The sequence below is a fragment of the Calonectris borealis genome, chromosome 1 (genome assembly GCF_964195595.1).
Source record: "Calonectris borealis chromosome 1, bCalBor7.hap1.2, whole genome shotgun sequence".
Lineage (NCBI taxonomy): Eukaryota > Metazoa > Chordata > Aves > Procellariiformes > Procellariidae > Calonectris > Calonectris borealis.
Window position 1 is genome coordinate 94994749 of NC_134312.1, and position 18275 is coordinate 95013023.

Below are 18275 nucleotides of genomic sequence, written 5' to 3' on the forward strand. Positions count from 1 at the left end.
TCCATCTTACGGATTCTAGGAATACATAAAACTAAGTAGGGAATAAAAAAAATGAACTGGAGCAAGCTGCTTGAACTCTCATAAAGACAAATTAGGAAATAAAGTGAGTGAAAATATTTGTACCCTCGGTATCCTTAAATATTGCTGCTCCCACTGGATAGCCGCGCTATCCAGTAAGCCATAGCTGTAACTCCTCCTGTTTGTACTCTTGTCAGGCCTACCACCACGCCAGGTAACCGGTACCTGTTTCAGAACACGCTGCTTCCTGAAATAATAGCATTTGCCACAGAAACTAGTATTTGTTTTCATGTAAAACACTAAGAAAAACACTTGATTAAAAAATATTTTATTAGGAGTACAGTGTACCTGCAATGTACTTTATAAGGCATTTTCTATAAATGACTATTTCTACTATATATATATATGGGTGTTCCTGTTCATATTTTTTCAATACATTAGTAATGTAATGAATAACACCTTTAAAAAAAACTACATCTCTTTATTTAGTTCATAAATGTTCAAGCAGTACAACAAGTAGCTTTGGGAGAGGTTTGAATCAAAATTACCGTAAAGCAGTTTTAAAGTTCAGTTATCACTATTTCCCCTTTGTCCCCGATGAACAATGTTTTAAACCACTTTTTACTGTTTTTTAAATAAAATAAACCTGATTATGCTGTTATAAGTAGCTTATTTTTTCCCCCGTTTCATTTATCTTTTCAAGTCCCCCTGCACTGTACGTACATTTGGCTTTTGAACCAGTAAGTCTCTGTCTCTGAAAACAACATTTTCATGAAAAGCCACAGCAGCGGAGGGCAGTTTCATTTTTTTATTCCATGTACGTATATATATGTACCTGTCTGCTTTAACGGGAGGAAACCAAACCCACCAACCAACCACTGCCAAGCCCGGGGGCAGTGGCTCTAACTCCGTAGCGAGAGGCTGAACATACTGTTGTGCTGGAGCTGAAGCATTTGAAAACAAACATGGAAAAAACCCACTAACCTGATCGTGTAAAGCTGCACATATAGCAACCTACCTCAGCATTTTGGCAGGAGTATAAACTGTTTGTACATGTAAGGAGAAAGCGCTTCAAGTTTACTGGTTGCAGGACATTAAAAACTGTAGGGTCTTTTCTATAATTTATGACTGGGGAGACATTACAGGTCTATCTGGACAGGTAGCTTATGGCACTTCCGTTACAAGAAGACCAGTGAATATTTAAAAACTAATGCACATTGCATTCCATGACCAACTCTGCCATAACTGTGCCTTAAACATTTATTACAACATTGTGATAAATAATATACACACCGTATCTTTTAAAATACCATATGAACCACACCTCAAGAATAGGGAGCCAGCTTCCCTATACATTATCCTACAACATGTCCCTAGCCTGTTTGGGATTTTTTTAATCTAAAAACAAATTTGTAAAACTGGATAACTACAGTAAGCAGCCTACGCTATTACACAATTAATGCAGTATTGGCATTAGACTTGTATAAACCCTTGCACATCAGCAAACTTATTTAAGTGCCAGGCATACCATAAACATTTCCACCTCTGAGCCTGCGTTGGGCAGTCGGACGGGGGTGGTAAGTGCTGGGCCTTTTCACCAAGTTCATGTCGCAGCTACCATTTCCCAGGGATTGATGTTCCACACTCGTACCAGCCAACATAGTTAATGTGAGTCTCCCCGCCTATTTTTCCAAATTTGACAGGTTCCTGACGAACTGCCCTGAAATACCCTGGAACAGAGAACAGAGAAGTGTTTGCATGAAGCCCTCAGCCAGTACCTTCCTGATTCCCCTGTGGAGTCTGTATACGGTGCACTTAGTGGCTACACTGGTCACTAAGCTGTGGACCCATCTGCCACAAACAGGGCTGTGTGCTGCCCCTCCATCCGTTAGCACTCTGAAACAGCCGGCGTTCGCCCACCCAACTCAAACAAAAGCTGAAGCGCTTGGGCTTGCTGCAGCCCAGAGCAGGAGAGGTGAAGCAGCCTGCCTCCCCTTGAGGCTTGTGTCCCCAGCACCCACCCACGGATGGTGCCGGCCGGGCGAGGCCAGCGCCCCCTCCTGTCCCCCCTCTGGCTGCTGCTGGGGTCTTCTCTAAACAAGAGGCGGTTCCTCCTTGCAAAGTTACAATGATTAACTAGTCCCCACTGCAGCAGCCTTAATACTCCAGTGAACCTGAAACTTGGCAGTTGGGGATATTTCACGCTATCTTGCCATCCCCAAGCGAAAGATCATACCTCCTACTTTAAATCTGTTCTGTATGACAATACACATGCTTCCCATTCAAACAATTAACCTTAAGTTAAAAATGAAAGTGAGCAATTAGTGCTGAATCCAACCTGATCATCAGAAATGTACGTGCGGCTACAGCGTGCATGTGTGCATACGCAGATGTGCGCACGTGCGCGCACACACTCACGCACAAAATACTGTTCTGCAACTAATGCGCAACAGCGGTCACGATGCCCTCCCTGCGCTTCAGGTCAAATATATGTAGTTAATTCTGGTTTGAACTCAACTTGCTGCAGCCAGGGAGGAGCTGAGCAGCAACGGACAATCTGTCTGTTCTTTCCTCTGTTCAGTTCCTTTACTAGAATTATAAGCCACAGAAAAGGTGGGGGCTTTTTTTGTTTGGTTGTTTGGTTTTTGGGGGTTTTGTTTTGTTGTGGGTTCCCTGCTCCCCCCCCAAAATGAATGTAGCTCATGAATCCACTCAATGTCGCTGAAAACAAACAGGTTTTAAATGTCTTTTAAGCTGGGGTAGCGAGCTTTTTATGTAGAAGAGATTTTTTAGTTATAAAACCTTTCAAAAAAGAGTGAATCTGGTACAACTGAGAGGTCTGCTGTCCTGGCAACGCCAAATTGGATTCAGACAATCCCTTACACAAACAAAATACCTTTACAAATGGGCAACACTGACTGGGAAAGGAAAAGCAAAGCCCTCTTTAAAAAAAAAAAAACAAACACAAACCACATAAGCAAACACCTTTCAGATTGTTCACCTACTTTGTTTTTGGAAAAACCTCTGAAAGATTTAGGCACGTCACGTCAATCTCCCACACCTACCTCAATGCATTTCTGTACTTCTGTAAGGTGTTTTACAAGTGACGCACTACAGACAGGAAGGTTTGGTCAACACACGGATATTGTACTGAAAACCGTTTCGATATTTTTGTCAGTAAAACATTCCATGACACGCTCAGCATGCACGCGTGTATCAATACAGCCTGCGTTCTTGCCCCACACGGGAATGCAATACCTCACCCACTGGCACTGCTGCAAACAAGCAAGGCAGGAGTTCAGCCGACAGAAGTAGAATTTTCTTATGCTCGAGCCTCAGCAACATGTGAAAAATAGCCAGGCAGGTCACAGCTGTGTTTAGGACATGCCCACTTAGACCAGACTGGAATTCTAGGCACCCAGTTCAAATTAGTGCACACAGAATTACTGCAGCATGAATTATATTTTCCAGTAATAACTTTTTAGTTTCTCATTAGCACTAAACAAAGCTGTTTAATGCCCAGCTGGTGATTTACTGCGCTTTAAATCAACCTTGCTAGTTTGAACATAACCCTTCATGCCTCTCTGCAAACTCAAATCTGTGGTTGGGTTTAAATATGTAATACCAACTATGAATAATCTGTTGGAATGTTTTAAACAGGAGAGAGGCTGTTTACTACCTAACAGAACCCGAGTCATAACCTTCTTTTAATAAGTCATTGCTCATCTTCGAAAACTTCTCGACTCTCTTCTGCCTGCAGCCGGTAGTCCCTTGCCATCGCCCACCCCAGCAGTGGGGGCTGAATCCACTGGCAGGAAAAAGAAACACACAAACAAAGGAATTGCCAAGGTTGGCGACAGAGACAGGCGTAAGGAATTACCATCTTTGACTGGTAGATCATCTTGCTGTCCTGTCCTTCCATCTAAGAATGAGTCTACAAATTGGCAGTGATCTTCTCCATGGCCCCTCTGGTCTCCTATGTTATAAAATTTTCCTGAAAGCAAAGAAGCAGCAAAGTTGAAAAATCCATATCCAGTTTCGTGAGGGCTATTTCCAAAGACCACCAGAGGCAATGGGCTGTGCTCTTCGCCCTGTGGGGAAGCCAAGGTGAATGCTACGATTCTTTTCCTCTCAGGATGTTTGGTGTAATTTGAACATCATGTGCATACTCCAAGTACAGCGCTCATGGCTGTAGACGAAAGTGCCCTGTTCCTGGCCAAAATCTATGCCCGAGTGTATTTTTTGTCCTCCCTACATTTCGTACAGGAAGTGGAATTCTGTTATTACCCAGAACCTCATCCTGATGGCATCAAAAATGAGGTAAGTTTTGCTAGTGATTTGAATGGAAGGCGGGTTTGCTTCCCTGTCAGGAAGGCCCCAGTACCTTCAAAGGTGTTTTTATAGACCACCTCATAACACAGCCACGGCCTGTTTTATAAATCATCATATTTTTACAACATGTATGTGCAAGTGATATCTTCTAACAAACAGATGACCTCGGTATCATAACTGCTTACCCAGAGCATGAAGTGTGCCCGTGTATTTATCTGCAGGATTGCTTCACAGGACACTTGACTGCAACTGAGGAGGAAACAAGGTCTCAAGTGCCCCATGCAGCGTGTGCTGACGTTACGGGCTGTGCTTATCCTGTTAACAAGAGGACTCACAGTGAAGGAGTTCTGACGGAGAGATGTTTGTACTTACTGATTTGATTTGCAAGACATTAGTAAAATTGGGTTCAGAAGATGGAGGAAAGCATGCTACGTTCTCTTCCCAAGCCTTGGCAGAAAACATTTTCAGATAAACTTGCAGTTCTTTCTAAACTCCTTTCACAGCACTTGTTCTTAATATGTTCAGCCTTTGGTTGTGAGTTGAAAGGAAAGGTGAGAGCATTTAGAAATAGGCTCAGTACTCAGGTATAAGGCTAGGCAGAAAGTCCAGTTACTCATTAGATGTTGGGTGTCCTGTAGCCTTGAATCTGTGCCAGTCTGGCCATTTGAGAGATGGTGAGGTGGCTTACAATACTGCTCCCTGAAGTGCAATTAATAAAAGAGCAGCCTACCAATAAACTCTCTCTTTCTCATATTTTTGTGATCTGATCAATACTCCGCCAAAAATTCTCACCTCCAGTTGACAGTCTCTGTGCATGCTGTTCTTCTCTAGCTTTAGAAAATTATTTATTACTATCTAGTTTTGGCTGCAGGCATTTTTTTTCCATAGGAGAACTGGTCAGAGGGAGTTCCTCTCAGCAATTTTTTTGTCTGAAATTAAGAACATTCAGGCTGCCCAGAATGGCATTTTTTTTCCATGGCTGTTGAAGGTCACACTTAGAATTTATTTTTTTCCTCCCCTCAATAAATGCTTTTTTTTAGGTGGCCTGCTTTCCTGGAATGCCTACAGTGACTGCTCTGGAGGACTGTTAAATGAGGTCAGCAGTAGATGCTGGTTTATAGAACAGTCCTGGCATGTGTAACGTAGATCAGTTTTTCTTCATGAGAGACAGAATAAAACAGATATTTTTATGGCTAACACAAGAACAGTAACTTTCAGATACACACATACTCTTCTGGCCCACAGCATAACCTATGCATAATTCAAACAATTGCTATACATAAATTAGCAGCATTCTCAGTGACTATTAAATTCTTACTGCCCAATTCTTTCCATAATAGAGGAACACACTTAAAAACATTTAGCTAACAAATGACTAGATTAATCTTTCTCTTTTGGGGACAGCAATTCTAGCATAAAGTAATTTTCTTTTTTTTCCCCAGCGTTCCCTTATGGGTGGTCTTAAGAAAATTAGATGCCATCTTTGTTTTATACATTGTGAATTCTGCAACACCAGAAGTGTAAATTCATGCTAAAAACCAGCACGCAAAGATACGGTTGTTGGCTGCCTTATACAACAGCATTTGTACAACGCACCCAAATTTCAAGATCATTACGCTGCTTAAACAGCAAAGCTTTGGAAGGTATTTTCAGCGTAAGGTGGAACTCAGACCTCAGCGCAGCCCTTCGCTACCAGCACACATTGCCCAGCTGGCTGGTGCTAGCAGATGGACTTCCGCTGGCCTCGGGGGCACGATGAGACAAGGTGTGACTGAAACACGTCAGAAGAGAGCTTGGCTTCAAACTGGAAACTTTCTCGCTCACAGATAGAGGCCCGTGCCATGACAGTCTCACTTAGGAAACGGGGGAAAGCAGCTTTCCTTCTACATAAATATTTCAGTTCTTTCAAATGTTGTGACAACTGGTCAGCACTGGTTGTAACAATTCAAGTGCAAGAACCAGGCTTAGCAAGTATAATGAATGCAATGTGGCTACCACCATCTTTCTCCAGCCAAGTTAAATCACCACCCTTCCAGCAAGAACAAAAACAATCTAACGAAAATAGGAAAATGGGCTCCTGATATATTAAACTTTTCTTCTAAGATTGAAGTAGCTTTCACTGCAGTGTTAATTCACTTGATTTAGGGCTGAAGTCTGGTCCTCTAGATTAGCGCTGCTATTTCCTCTACTGGCTGGTTTTGTGATACACTATGCCTCATTGCCAGTGTTTGTCATTTGATCACAGCTGGTTAGAGTATGAATGCTGAATGAATGATACCTCTGTTCAAAACAGCCTCTTTTATTCACGTAATTGCCAAGATGTTATTTACGTATGAGGGATTGTACTTACTGTTAACGACAGGGCTTTCCTTCCTTGTCTGCTCATGGGAGAATGGTGCCGGGTGCGAGGCCGGGCAGCTTAAAATTGTATCGGCATGGCTGCCCTACGCTCCCCTGCTCTTGTCTTTCCATGTTCCTACACACAGAGACCAGGGCCCTGCTCCTGTGAGGTGCTGAGCTCTCAGATGGGGCCACTTCAGGTAATGAAAGTTGGTTCTTTCAGCCACAGTTTCTCCTAGTGAATTCAATCCAATGCGATGAACGTACTGCCTAACTTGCCCTCAAAAGACATTTCCCATACACAGTTGTATGACACTCTTTGTGCTCTGGACGCCATACTAATGCCATTGTGACAAAGTTGTCCATGCAGCTCTGATAAAAGACCTCATACAGAAGAAAGCCAGGAGCTTGGGATGGATTATAAGAAGTTAACGTGTTTCTGAATATAGCTTGTACAAGCTACATGAGACACAAAGTTCTGCTTAACTATCAACTAACTGAAAAACACTTTTACAGGCTGTTTCCCCAGCTTACACACAGCATGTGTCACTTGATTCAGGTCTTAAATACATCACACTCTAGTGACCTTAAGACACTGATCAAAACTTGAGAAGATAAGGCCAGGAGGCTTCTGTTAGTAATAAAACATAATATAAGAAAAAGAAGGGGGGGGGGGGGGGGAAGATATTATAAGCAAAAATGAGGAATGTGAAAACAAAATAAAAATTTCAAAGCAGGTGAATAAAACCTGTACTACTACAGTTGAAGTAGTAAGTTTTTATAAGTATTTATAGGCCTCAAGTATTTATAAGCCTCACAGTAATGAAGTAACCAGACGCTTACCGAATGGGACGAGAATGACTGAGTCTAATCCTAGTCTAAAATTAGGTCCTAATCCTCTAATTAAGAACTGTTCCTGGTTACCCTTTAAATACAAATTCGGCACCTTTACAATATATGCTATTCACTGGCAGAGACATGATCTTTACCAGTTTTCTGTATGACTCCCAGGATACTAAGAGGTATTTAAAATCAGATGAACACCACAGAGAAATAACTCCTGAGTCTGAAAAGCCAGTATCAAACACACCAATGATTACTGAGCACAAGCAGATTACTGTTTATGATTAATCTGTCTATGGACTAGATTAAACATACCTGATCACACTTCAGCAGAGCTCATCTTGTTAAACCTCTAGTTCTGGAACCATGATATCTTTAAGGAGTGTGTAATGTGGACAACACTGATTTGAATGTCTCTTACCTGTAAGTGAATCACTGAGGTATATCTTGTATCTCAAAGAATTACACAGCTGCACACCTACAAACTTCTTATACCAAGTCCTCTTTACGTATTGTTTCCCTTTGCATTCTGAATCGGTGTCCGAATTGAACGGGATTTCAGTCCAGATAGCATCCTTTCCCACTGCAGGAGAGGAAGAAAGAGGCTGAAGTATGATGCTGCGTACAAAATTACGTACAACAAATGTATTCAAATAAATAGAATTAGAAACCTTGATGGAGCAGAATGCACCATGGCACCAGTCACCTGCATGTTGAACAAGAAAGCTATTTCAGGGAAGCACCAAAGGGTGCAGATATGATCGATGCGGTGAACTGCTTCTGCTCTATGTGTGTGGTGCCAGTTTGGCATAAGCTCATTCTAGGACCTTGTTAGGGGGACAATGCCTGTGTGTTGGCAAAGCTGTCATTTACAAAGCGTGTGTAAGTGTGTTTCAAAGATACAGTCACTGTTTTTCAGTGGGTTCAAGCCAGGACAGTCAACTTGCAGCAAACTGTATGTGGTTTAACAAAAATACATATAAAAATTAAGTGTCATGAATTACATGGAAAGAAATGGTGTCTCAATGTTTGTCAAAGTGATGCCCATTACAAATGCAAAAAGTAGCCCAGTTTGCTTGAGTGATCTCAACTGTTCTTCAGAAGCTCAGTCCACCTCCCACTGAAGACAGCAAGAGTCTTGTAAGTGGCCTAAAGCAGAGCTGATCAAGCCTTCAGATGCAGAAAATTTTTCTAAAACACAATGGCAGATAAATAGTGTCCTCTGAGTTGTGCTCTGTTAACTCACTTAAAAAGCGTGGAGTAGCTTATTCATTTTACAGAGCTTTCTTTTGCTTTAATGACAAGGCTGAGAAAATATGAGGCTGTCCTTGGCTCATTTGTGTACATTGGTTTGAAGCCATCCCAGCTGCCGTGGGAGCACCACATCACGTTGATTGCGTTCCGCTCAGGTAAACAAGCAGCCTGGCATGAATTCCTTACCAGGGGTATGGGTGGAAGGAGTGAAATCATGTGTGAATGCTGTTTGATTCCATAACTCATTTAATTGGTGCAGTACAGCCACCCTCCTCATAAAATTATGCTATCTCATGTCTGAAAAAAATTCCTAATCAGAAGCCACTATAATACACATAAAGGTCTTACTTGAAATTGGCTCACTCACTCTTGGATCCGCTGGGGGAAGAAAACAAACATTCAATCAGACACTGTAAAATGAACTTTCCCAATATTTCAATGGAAAAGCATTGGTAAGTGATTTTCTACAGTTGACATAAGCTGTAATTTGTGAAACAGAAAGAGTTTTGGAAGCAAAGTTCACTTTTGTATTAAATTAAATTAAAAGAAATATATTTCTTATATGAAACTACAGTATCAACGAGCTTTTAAAAATTTTACTTATGGGACAATACCAGTCAAACAAAGTTCTAGTAAAAACAAGAGTTTAAACCTGTAACCAGCAAAAACCAATTCTACTGCATCTTTTTTAAAATTTCAATTTCAAAACCTAAATAATAAGAAGGACCCCTCTGTAATACTTGCCACACAAAAATTGGCTATGAAAGCCCAAAAGCGAGAAATGGATGTGTGCAATTAAGAAAAAATAAAAATGACCGCTTAATTTGTCCAAGCTAAATAGGAGACAGAACATAAGCCTTGTCATCCAGGAAAACTGCACTCGGCATAAACATTTTTTCAGTTTTAACAATCTGGGATTACAAAGAGTGTATTCACAATTTTTAATTATGTGTGGCACAGTCTGAACTCCTCCCTGACTAATCCCTTGCTCAGCCAAAACTCTCATCCATCAGTGACAGCACTAGGTGAGGACTGTTATATTATTACACCTGGCTCAAAATGCAGATTGAGAAAGTCCTTTTAAAAAGGCTAAATCCATTTCGTGTTTCATATGGTCCTTAAGTACTATCACACAATAAACACTTCGACACAAAAGATGGCATCTTGCTCGTATAAAGTCAACAAGTCAACTGTAGTTAGCCTCATGGGGAACTGGAATAGGGAAAGCAAAGGCACTCTCTCATTCTCACCTCTGAGTCAGATAGGACTTAGCTTGGGAACCAACCAATGGTCAAAATAGGCTTGTATACACCTCTCTAACAGGAGAGTAAACAGGATGGAAGAGGACATACTGGGACATTGACTTTTCCCAACTGCTATTTCTCAATCCTTATTTCAGCCAGAAGACATCACCATTATACAGCAGCCTTATTGACCGGGTAGCAAAAGTGCCTGTAAACACACCAGCCTAAACAAACCCCTTATGTTCCCCATGCAGAAGTCATTAATGAGTTTGATGATAGATACAAAAAGGTCAGGAATATTAATCTTAAATGACCCAGCCTTCTCTAAGGATAAAGTTAGTTTCTTCATAACAAACATCAGACAAACTCTCTGTGCTCCTGTTTTTTTCTCCTGCAGTCTAGCCATCTTACATCCTCACACAATATAGCCCTGATCTCAGACTGACCTTCCAAGCACTACCGTAACACGCTCAGTAGTAAAAAGCCAATCTGGAGATAGTAAAGAGCAAGACCAAACGTGCAAAATGAAGCAAGAGAGCCTTTCATATATCCTGCAAACATGGATACTAGAGCCACTGTAAATGATGGTGGGACCTTTGGAAGTTCTTACCTGATTCAGTATTGAATGCCACAACATTGCTACTTGGACCTTCACCAAGAGGGTTTCTAGGTTTCACGTGGAATTCATAACTGGGGAATAAAATAGAAGAGATGAAAATTTTGCAAACCAAGCATTCTTTCAGAGTCTGGAGCAAGCAAACTGCCAACACGCACCTTGCTGCTACTTGCCTCCTGGAGAAGAACAAAAGACCTCATTTCTTGCTCTGAAAACACTGAGACATTCTTTGTCCTAACTGCATGAGGCCTCTCTGAACACATGATTTACCAGTCCTTTTGATAGTTCTTTGCACACATACTATTAATATTTGATTTAATGCACCACTGGTTTAAGTCTGTCTCTTCTCACACATGCAGTTTCAGTTCTGGCAAAGGGAGCAGTTCAGGTGAGGTCAGAAGCAATCTGATAAGCAGAGATTGAGTAAAGCACATTGCTATTTATTTGCACATTTTTTGCGCATAAGAACACAAATCTCCAGTTCAATGCCTCTCAGGCCCACCAACAGTGACAGACAGGGCCAGTGGTGAAACACAGGGCATGTCTTCCAGAACAGGAGCTCAGCCAAGGCAAAGATCCTTGTTATTAGTAAATATATGAAGTAATGTTATTAGTAAATATATGAAGTAATGAAAAGATGCTGTGCAGCATCTCTTTCTTATCTTTTCATAGTAATGTCGCACAACACCAGTCTGTAGTTATCTCATGATCTCTTTTCATCGCAGCTGTGCTGGCAACCAAACATGGTGCTATGAAAATGGAACAAGATTGAAGAAAAAAATCCAAGCCAGGCTCCTCTGCTTAAGCCTCTCCCACCCCTCAATACTTGATTAACAGTGATGGACAGGCAAGACAAGGTGGTTTCTAACTCTGCAGCTCATCTGAAACTTACGCTTTCAATTAGAAGCTCTAGGTAAACAGCTATTGAAAGACAGTTGCGAACCTAAAAATGTTACACAGAAGACGCCAGATGGTTAAGGCAAGAAAAAGAGTTACAAGGGTGGACACTGGACACAGCTAAGACCTTGCATCGAGGGCAGAGCTAGGAACAGACTCTATTTCCTTCCTCCCAGCGCACACTATCCCAGCAAGCCGCTTCTCAGCTCTCCTGGCTCCAGGCTGGCAGCACCTGGGAATTTCTCACTGCTCAGCAGCGGCTCAGTGCCCCCCTGTAGGACCTGCACACCCATGCCAAAGCACCCTGATGAGCAGCATGCATACACCCAGCCAACAGCACCCTCTTCATGCCTCTCCCGTGAGCTATAAGCAATAATCCGTCCCACGCATGCCACCTACAGAGAGATTTCCATGCTTTGAGTGCATACATGGCGAACCTCTCTTAAGACACAGCGTTTTTTCATCAGCAAGAGGGATCCACAGGACACGAGTCAAAAGGATTGTAGGCCTGGAAAATGGGCCCTGACTTAGGGACTAAACACAGAGCAAAATGAGAATCCCAGAAGCGGGCAATTAAACATCCAGCTCTTGCCTGGTGAAGGATCACTTACCAATGATAACTTGGTAGCTCATGATTATAACATAGCATTGTAATGTATTGCTGAAATTGTTTCCAAACAGCAATTTTCTAAAGAAAAAAAACATGCCACCCTCTGCACGGTTGGAAATTTGTAAACTCCATTTGCAAGTCCCTACAAGAGACAGAATAATTCAATCCAAACTTTGGATTACCTTTCATTGCTTCTTGGCTCCTACAAAACCTGAACGGCTCGCTAATTAACCTCAGTGGACTAATGCAGTACCAAGCAACTGTTTTCCATCCACAGTACTTCTAAGACAATATTTAACTTTGAAATTGCTTACATAAGCAATTGCCTTTATTTCTAGCGTTTTCTTTTCTTTTTTAAGGGAAATACTTACAAAGATTGGTATGCTGAACAGATGCATTGTGGACAATTCGTGGATATTTATAAGTGAAACGTGGGCTTGTTTTGAGCTTTAAAAAGTCTTTTTGGAGTAATCTTACCATGTATTCAAACATGCTGCAAGACCATTTTGAGCAACTCGTATTACCCTACTGTAGGAGGGAGACATTAAATAAAAAATAAATTAAATAATAAGTTCTCGACACAAAATCTTCTTCATGATCGACTTCAAATTGTTTGAACAAATACATGCTTTTAAAAATTGGATCTGCGCAGTTAATATTCACATTGGGCCTTTTTGTGGTACAGTAACTTTTTTGGTCAAGAAGTATTCTTATCTGGTAGGAAAGGTCGTTATCCAGAGAACTGTAGCAGAGCAGTTGGAGATTCCTTCTGAAGAATCACTGAAGCATAAATGAAGATTTGCTAATATGTTGGGTGTTTTAAAGTAATAGCTAGAAGATACATTTTGGACAATGTACAAATTAATGCACGTCTAGAGATAAAAAACTCCAAAAAAGTTGTCCTGTTTCCTTCACAGCAGGAACACCTTATCTAGAGCTATTACTGTAATTTTGATCATTGATAGCTCAACATGGCATGTTCTATTACTTTACTGGGAGTTTATAGTGTGACCTTATGGACGATAATAATCTGTTTATGTCCCTTTGTGTGAAATCGAAAGGGAAATATGAAGAGCATTGCCTAGGATTCCGGACCTAGAGTTTTTTGATTCCATAGGATTGGCTACAAGGAAAGGACAAAAACTGAGCAGGGGAAATGCTCTTATGGAGCCGGACTGGGCAGCCACAGGGACTCGGAAGGTAATGATGCAGGCAAGCGTGAACTAAAGATAAAGATGTACAGTCAGCATATCTGGATCTCACATATGTAAGGGTTTCACAGATTTTGCAAGCTGGATTTACATGCCTCTGTCAGGCAGAAAATCACAAGCTGGACAAGACGGTGGAGGATTTTGAAACAAACTTGAGTATTTTGCTGATTTTTTGTACAAATATATTGTCCTCAAGAGCTGATATGCCCTAGTTTGAGTTGCATCAGGCAACATTCTTCATAGGAAACAGTCCTGTTCCCAAAAAACTTAAGTCGATGAACTTGGACCCGTCAATTCTCTAACTCCATTAAAAAACCAAAACAAGAACTGACGATTAATATTGTCAAAGCAGTGTTTTTCAAATTGTGGGCTAGGGACCACTAGGATCTCTGCAAAAGATCAAACCACAGTTGGGAAAATTACGGCAAGATTGAAATAAAGAACTAAAATCTACACATAGAGATTTCAGCTCATATAAACATATAAACAAAATTGGAGAAAAGGGAAGTAATAAAGAAATGTCCAAAGTTAAGCTTAGTCAATGAGGGGAGCCTCCTATTAATAATGTTAAAGAGCAAATTTTTTAAACTAAAATATATACAATTCTACAATTTTGTGGTAGGTGTTTTTACAGATGCCCAAATATCACAGACTCCTTTCCTCTGCCAAATTCAATCCTGAAACAATAGCAGTGGTTGCAACAGTAGAAGAACCACAAACAACCACTTTTGGAGATGAAGAGAGTGAAAACTGAAAGTTAGACTGAGCTCATGATTTGATAGAGTTTACAGATCTAACTGTAATTTTAAAGCCATGGTGTAGCTCTTTTCATAGAAAACCATTTAAAGTCTCGCCTTTTGTGTGTCAGGTGAAAAATCTGAAAAATAAAAATAAAATGGTGGAAAAAGGGTACCTGCTGCAATATTATGCACTTCTATACAAACCACAAGGGAGGGGAAAAAATGCTTAGAGGTTCAAGAAAGTATGTAGGGCAAAGTTAATAAAGGGAAATAGCAAAGCTATGTAATGATTATCCCATGTCTACCCCTTAGCTAGACTTATTCATGAGAAACTGGAGCCTATATTTCATCTTTATACCTGTGTGCCTATGATGCCAAAATCTCTGCTACCCAATATATGCAGCAATCTAACATGTGTCACACCTCTAACATCTATAAGATTACTATTCTGCGAACTTTGGAGACTAGGCCTCCCAAATCCTCCCAAACTGCATAAGACAATAAAAGTCCTTGTGCAGATTAAATGGACTTGACTTACAGTAATTACTGTGCAGAGCATGTTTTTCCACCATAGGAAATCGCTATTCCACATGGAACTTTGGCAGACGCAGCTGCTCCTGCATTTTTCAAATCATGCAAAAGGAGAAGATTGAAGATTGCAGAACTGAAAATAGGTGAAGAGAGATTTTTACCACAATAGGAGGACTGGAGCAGCTAAGTACAGTCCTGGGACTTCAGGTCAATTGCTGGGGAGATGCTGGTGGTTAGATGGCAATCATGCAAGACTGCTCAATGTATAGAGCTTCTCTGTCTCTGCAGAGTGTGCTTGGACAGCAGTATGATCAGACACAGCAAATAAAACTAGGTTTAAGAGGAGGGAATGAAAAAAGAAAGAAAAAAAAGTACTGGGCTTGTTTGAGGAGTCTTTCTCCTAATCAAGTTGGAAGAAGGGCTGAGAGAAATGGGAAACGTTTACCTATGAACCCTGACATCAACAGCAATTTAGTACAAAAATCTGTTACTTTTGTAATAAAGAGTACAAACCCCCAGCATTTTTCTGCCATTTTCTACATTTTTCTGCATTTCAACTTTCACTGTAGTTCTCATCTCTTGACCCTTGCTGTTAACAAAAGCTAAGCTCTCTGCATTGGTAGATTTTTTTCCTTGTATGTGATTAGCGCATTTTGGGTGCTAACTGTAATACAAAACAATACTAGATAGTGGTAATAACACCATGAGCAGGTAGACATGAATTATTGTATGCAAGTTGCACAAAAAGCTTATTCAGTAGAGGGTTGAAGACTGACTTGGTATGGCCTTTGCGTAACATTCTCTTTTTTTGTTTCATACCTTTTGTAAGACATATGAAAAAGCTTTTGAAGGAAACTATCTACACACATTATAAAAACAGCTTAGTACATGCATATATCCTTCACATTTTTGTTTTTTTGGGGGGGGTCTTGGACGTTTGTTTTTTTTTTTTCTTTTTTTAACATTTCCTGTTATTTATATTCCTCAAGAGACCTCATGGCTGGAAATATACTTTGCCTTGGGACACAATCTAACCCAAAAGTCCAAAAGAGACCACTCAAAATGTTTTTAAAAAGCAGAAAAGTATATTTGAAATCACCAAACTACTTAACCAGGCAAAGGATCAGCACCTAAAGGGAAGTAGTATAAAGCTGTGGAATGCAAGCATCACAGGCTTTTTGTTTCTTATTAATACTTTTTTTCTATTAAAAAAATCTACACCAGCAGGCTGGTGGGACACATCCTCTAACGGCTACCTGAACTTCCCCAGAGATATTTGGCACATCTCTGACTGCAGTCTTAGTATTTTTCTTTACTACCTTCCAATTCCTGCCAACACAAACATGCATGAGAGCTGTTTTCAACAATATTGAGACTCTTTTTTGAAGGCTTGTATAGAAATTAGTGCTGCAAAGTTTCCTGAACACCTGTGGTATGTGCTATGAACTTAATTGCCCTTAAACAAACCACCAGAATGAAAGAGGAAACGTACACCTAATCAAAAAAAGTATTTCAAGATAGGGCAGGGATACAGAAATAAGAACTACATATTTTGGCAGAGAAACCAGCATAAATAGCAGAAAAAGTCAAAATTATACTATATCAGATGACTCGAAGACTTAAAAAAATAAATAAATTTTAAAGAGTTAGAAAACTCCAAAACTAGTTAAAAAAAAAAAACAAAACCAAAACGAAAATTCCTTTGGAAATGGGAAAATAGAATTGGAAGCAAAAAAATAACAACATCTGCATTTAATATTCTAGGCTAGGAAAGGTCCATGAAAGAACTGCAGATCAGTGAAACCGATTTTAACAAAAGGAGATGCAGATGAGCACCATCATTACTACACGGGAGACAGAATGAAGAAAACAAAAAACACAGTGAGCCCATTTCTATCTCAGGCCTCTGAAGGTTTATTACAAACAGGCATCTCAAGGAGGGAAATACCGAAAATTGTGGATAACAACAGAGTAAATACTGACTAGCTCAATAGTCGGTTCAGACTAATTAGAAGAAAGAAGGATGAATGGAATTTGGCTATTTTGCTCATTTAACAAGTGAAGGACTAATTGAAGGATAAAGATGGCAAAAACTGCAGAAAATTTGGTGTGTGTTTAAGTGTGATACTGAAAAGAGGGCTGAGTGAAATGTGACCTGGATCTACTCTAAAATTCTTGGAAATAATGTAAAGGGTAACAAAAGCTAACTACAGTACAAAGTTGTAATCAACAGCTGTGTATATGTGATTATTAGATCACAGAAGCACATCTATAATAGAAATGTTTAAGCAGAAGACATTCATAAAACGAGAAAGTTTTCCTTTTCAGGCAGCAGCTATATCCGATTAACTATCTGTATAAGAAGGATATATATAGTTATCTAGCTCTCATAGCATAACCACACACATGCTTTGAGAGATTTCAGATAAAAGTTACAATCAAAAGCAAAATATCCGATGAAATTAAACAGAATTCTAGATTGGACCCAGACAGCAGCTTAGTGCCAGGAACAGTAGCAGTTCCAAGAACTCTGACCAACCAAATAATGGATATCAAGATTTGAACTTTCCAGGTTACTTAAACTATCAGAAGTTTTCTAAGATGTGATAGTGAAATACTGCAAGCATCATATTTGGCAATTCTCCAGGTGAAAAAGAGGCCAACGTACTCGTCCTGTAAGGAAAAATCCTTTAAATGAATGTGATGTTGTCAACTGTCAGGCATGCCTTACTGTGAGAGAATGGCATGGATACAATGTGCCTTTTCCTGGGCAAAAAACATAGGGATCTCAGTGCGCCAACAAAATCACATTGTACAGGACCCTTTAGAACGCTTTTTTTTTTTAAAAATCAAGCAGTTGTGTTGGAAAGCAGCTGACTGTGCCCCACATTTATTTTAGGGGTGTATGTCCTCACAGTTAGATTTTCAAATCACTATTTTACTTTCACCTCAGTGTCTCGATGTCTTGCAATCAAGTCACCAAGAACACATAAAGCTGGCGTATATAAGACAAACAAGAGATATGACAAACTGCCATAATATATACAACTTTATTTGTTTAAAAGTAACCCTCACAAATTGTTGTATGCCTATGGAAGTCCATTTTCACTTCCATATTAGCATGGTATGAGTCTGTTAAAACCAAATACTTGGTAACTGTACTGAAAGTCAGAACTCCTTTTCTTTTTCAGCCAGTGCATTTTTTTTCTGGATCTAGTCACTTTTCAAACAGCTAAATGGACACACAGAATACTACATGATAATCCTCTGATTCAGAGGAATTTGTATCCCATTTAACTTCTATGTTTGTACTTACTGACAGTTGCAGTCACACATGCAATTTTTCATGAGAGACTGTAAGAGTCTCTCATCGCTGCCTCCCTAACACTGTCCAAATTTCTTAAATATTCAAAGTCTGGCCATTAGCTCCTAATCTTTAAAAGCTGCCTTGTCAAAAAGCCAGCTCAAAGGAAGACGGGTGTCTGACTTACTGCAGAGCTTCCCAGAGGTGTAGCAGTATGACCTATTTGAAAGAAGAATGTGAAAGAGAAAAGCAAACAAACAGCATGATCTGGCAGGCTCCGATGCGCCCAGTTTTTCCCTGCTGCTTGTTCTGCCCCCTTCACACTGAAGAGCTGT

The 18275-nt window shown here is 40.2% G+C and overlaps 1 protein-coding gene across 1 annotated transcript in view; it reads right to left on the reverse strand.

Moving 5' to 3' along the window:
• Nucleotides 1-332: 332 nt before the first annotated feature.
• The window catches only part of ABI3BP (ABI family member 3 binding protein), a 169444-nt gene continuing 151501 nt past the window's right edge, over nucleotides 333-18275 (reverse strand). The window contains 5 exon segments of the mRNA XM_075168065.1: nucleotides 333-1748; nucleotides 3899-4012; nucleotides 7955-8116; nucleotides 9136-9165; nucleotides 10642-10721. Coding sequence (XP_075024166.1) covers nucleotides 1633-1748; nucleotides 3899-4012; nucleotides 7955-8116; nucleotides 9136-9165; nucleotides 10642-10721 — 502 coding nt within the window. The 3' untranslated portion in view covers nucleotides 333-1632.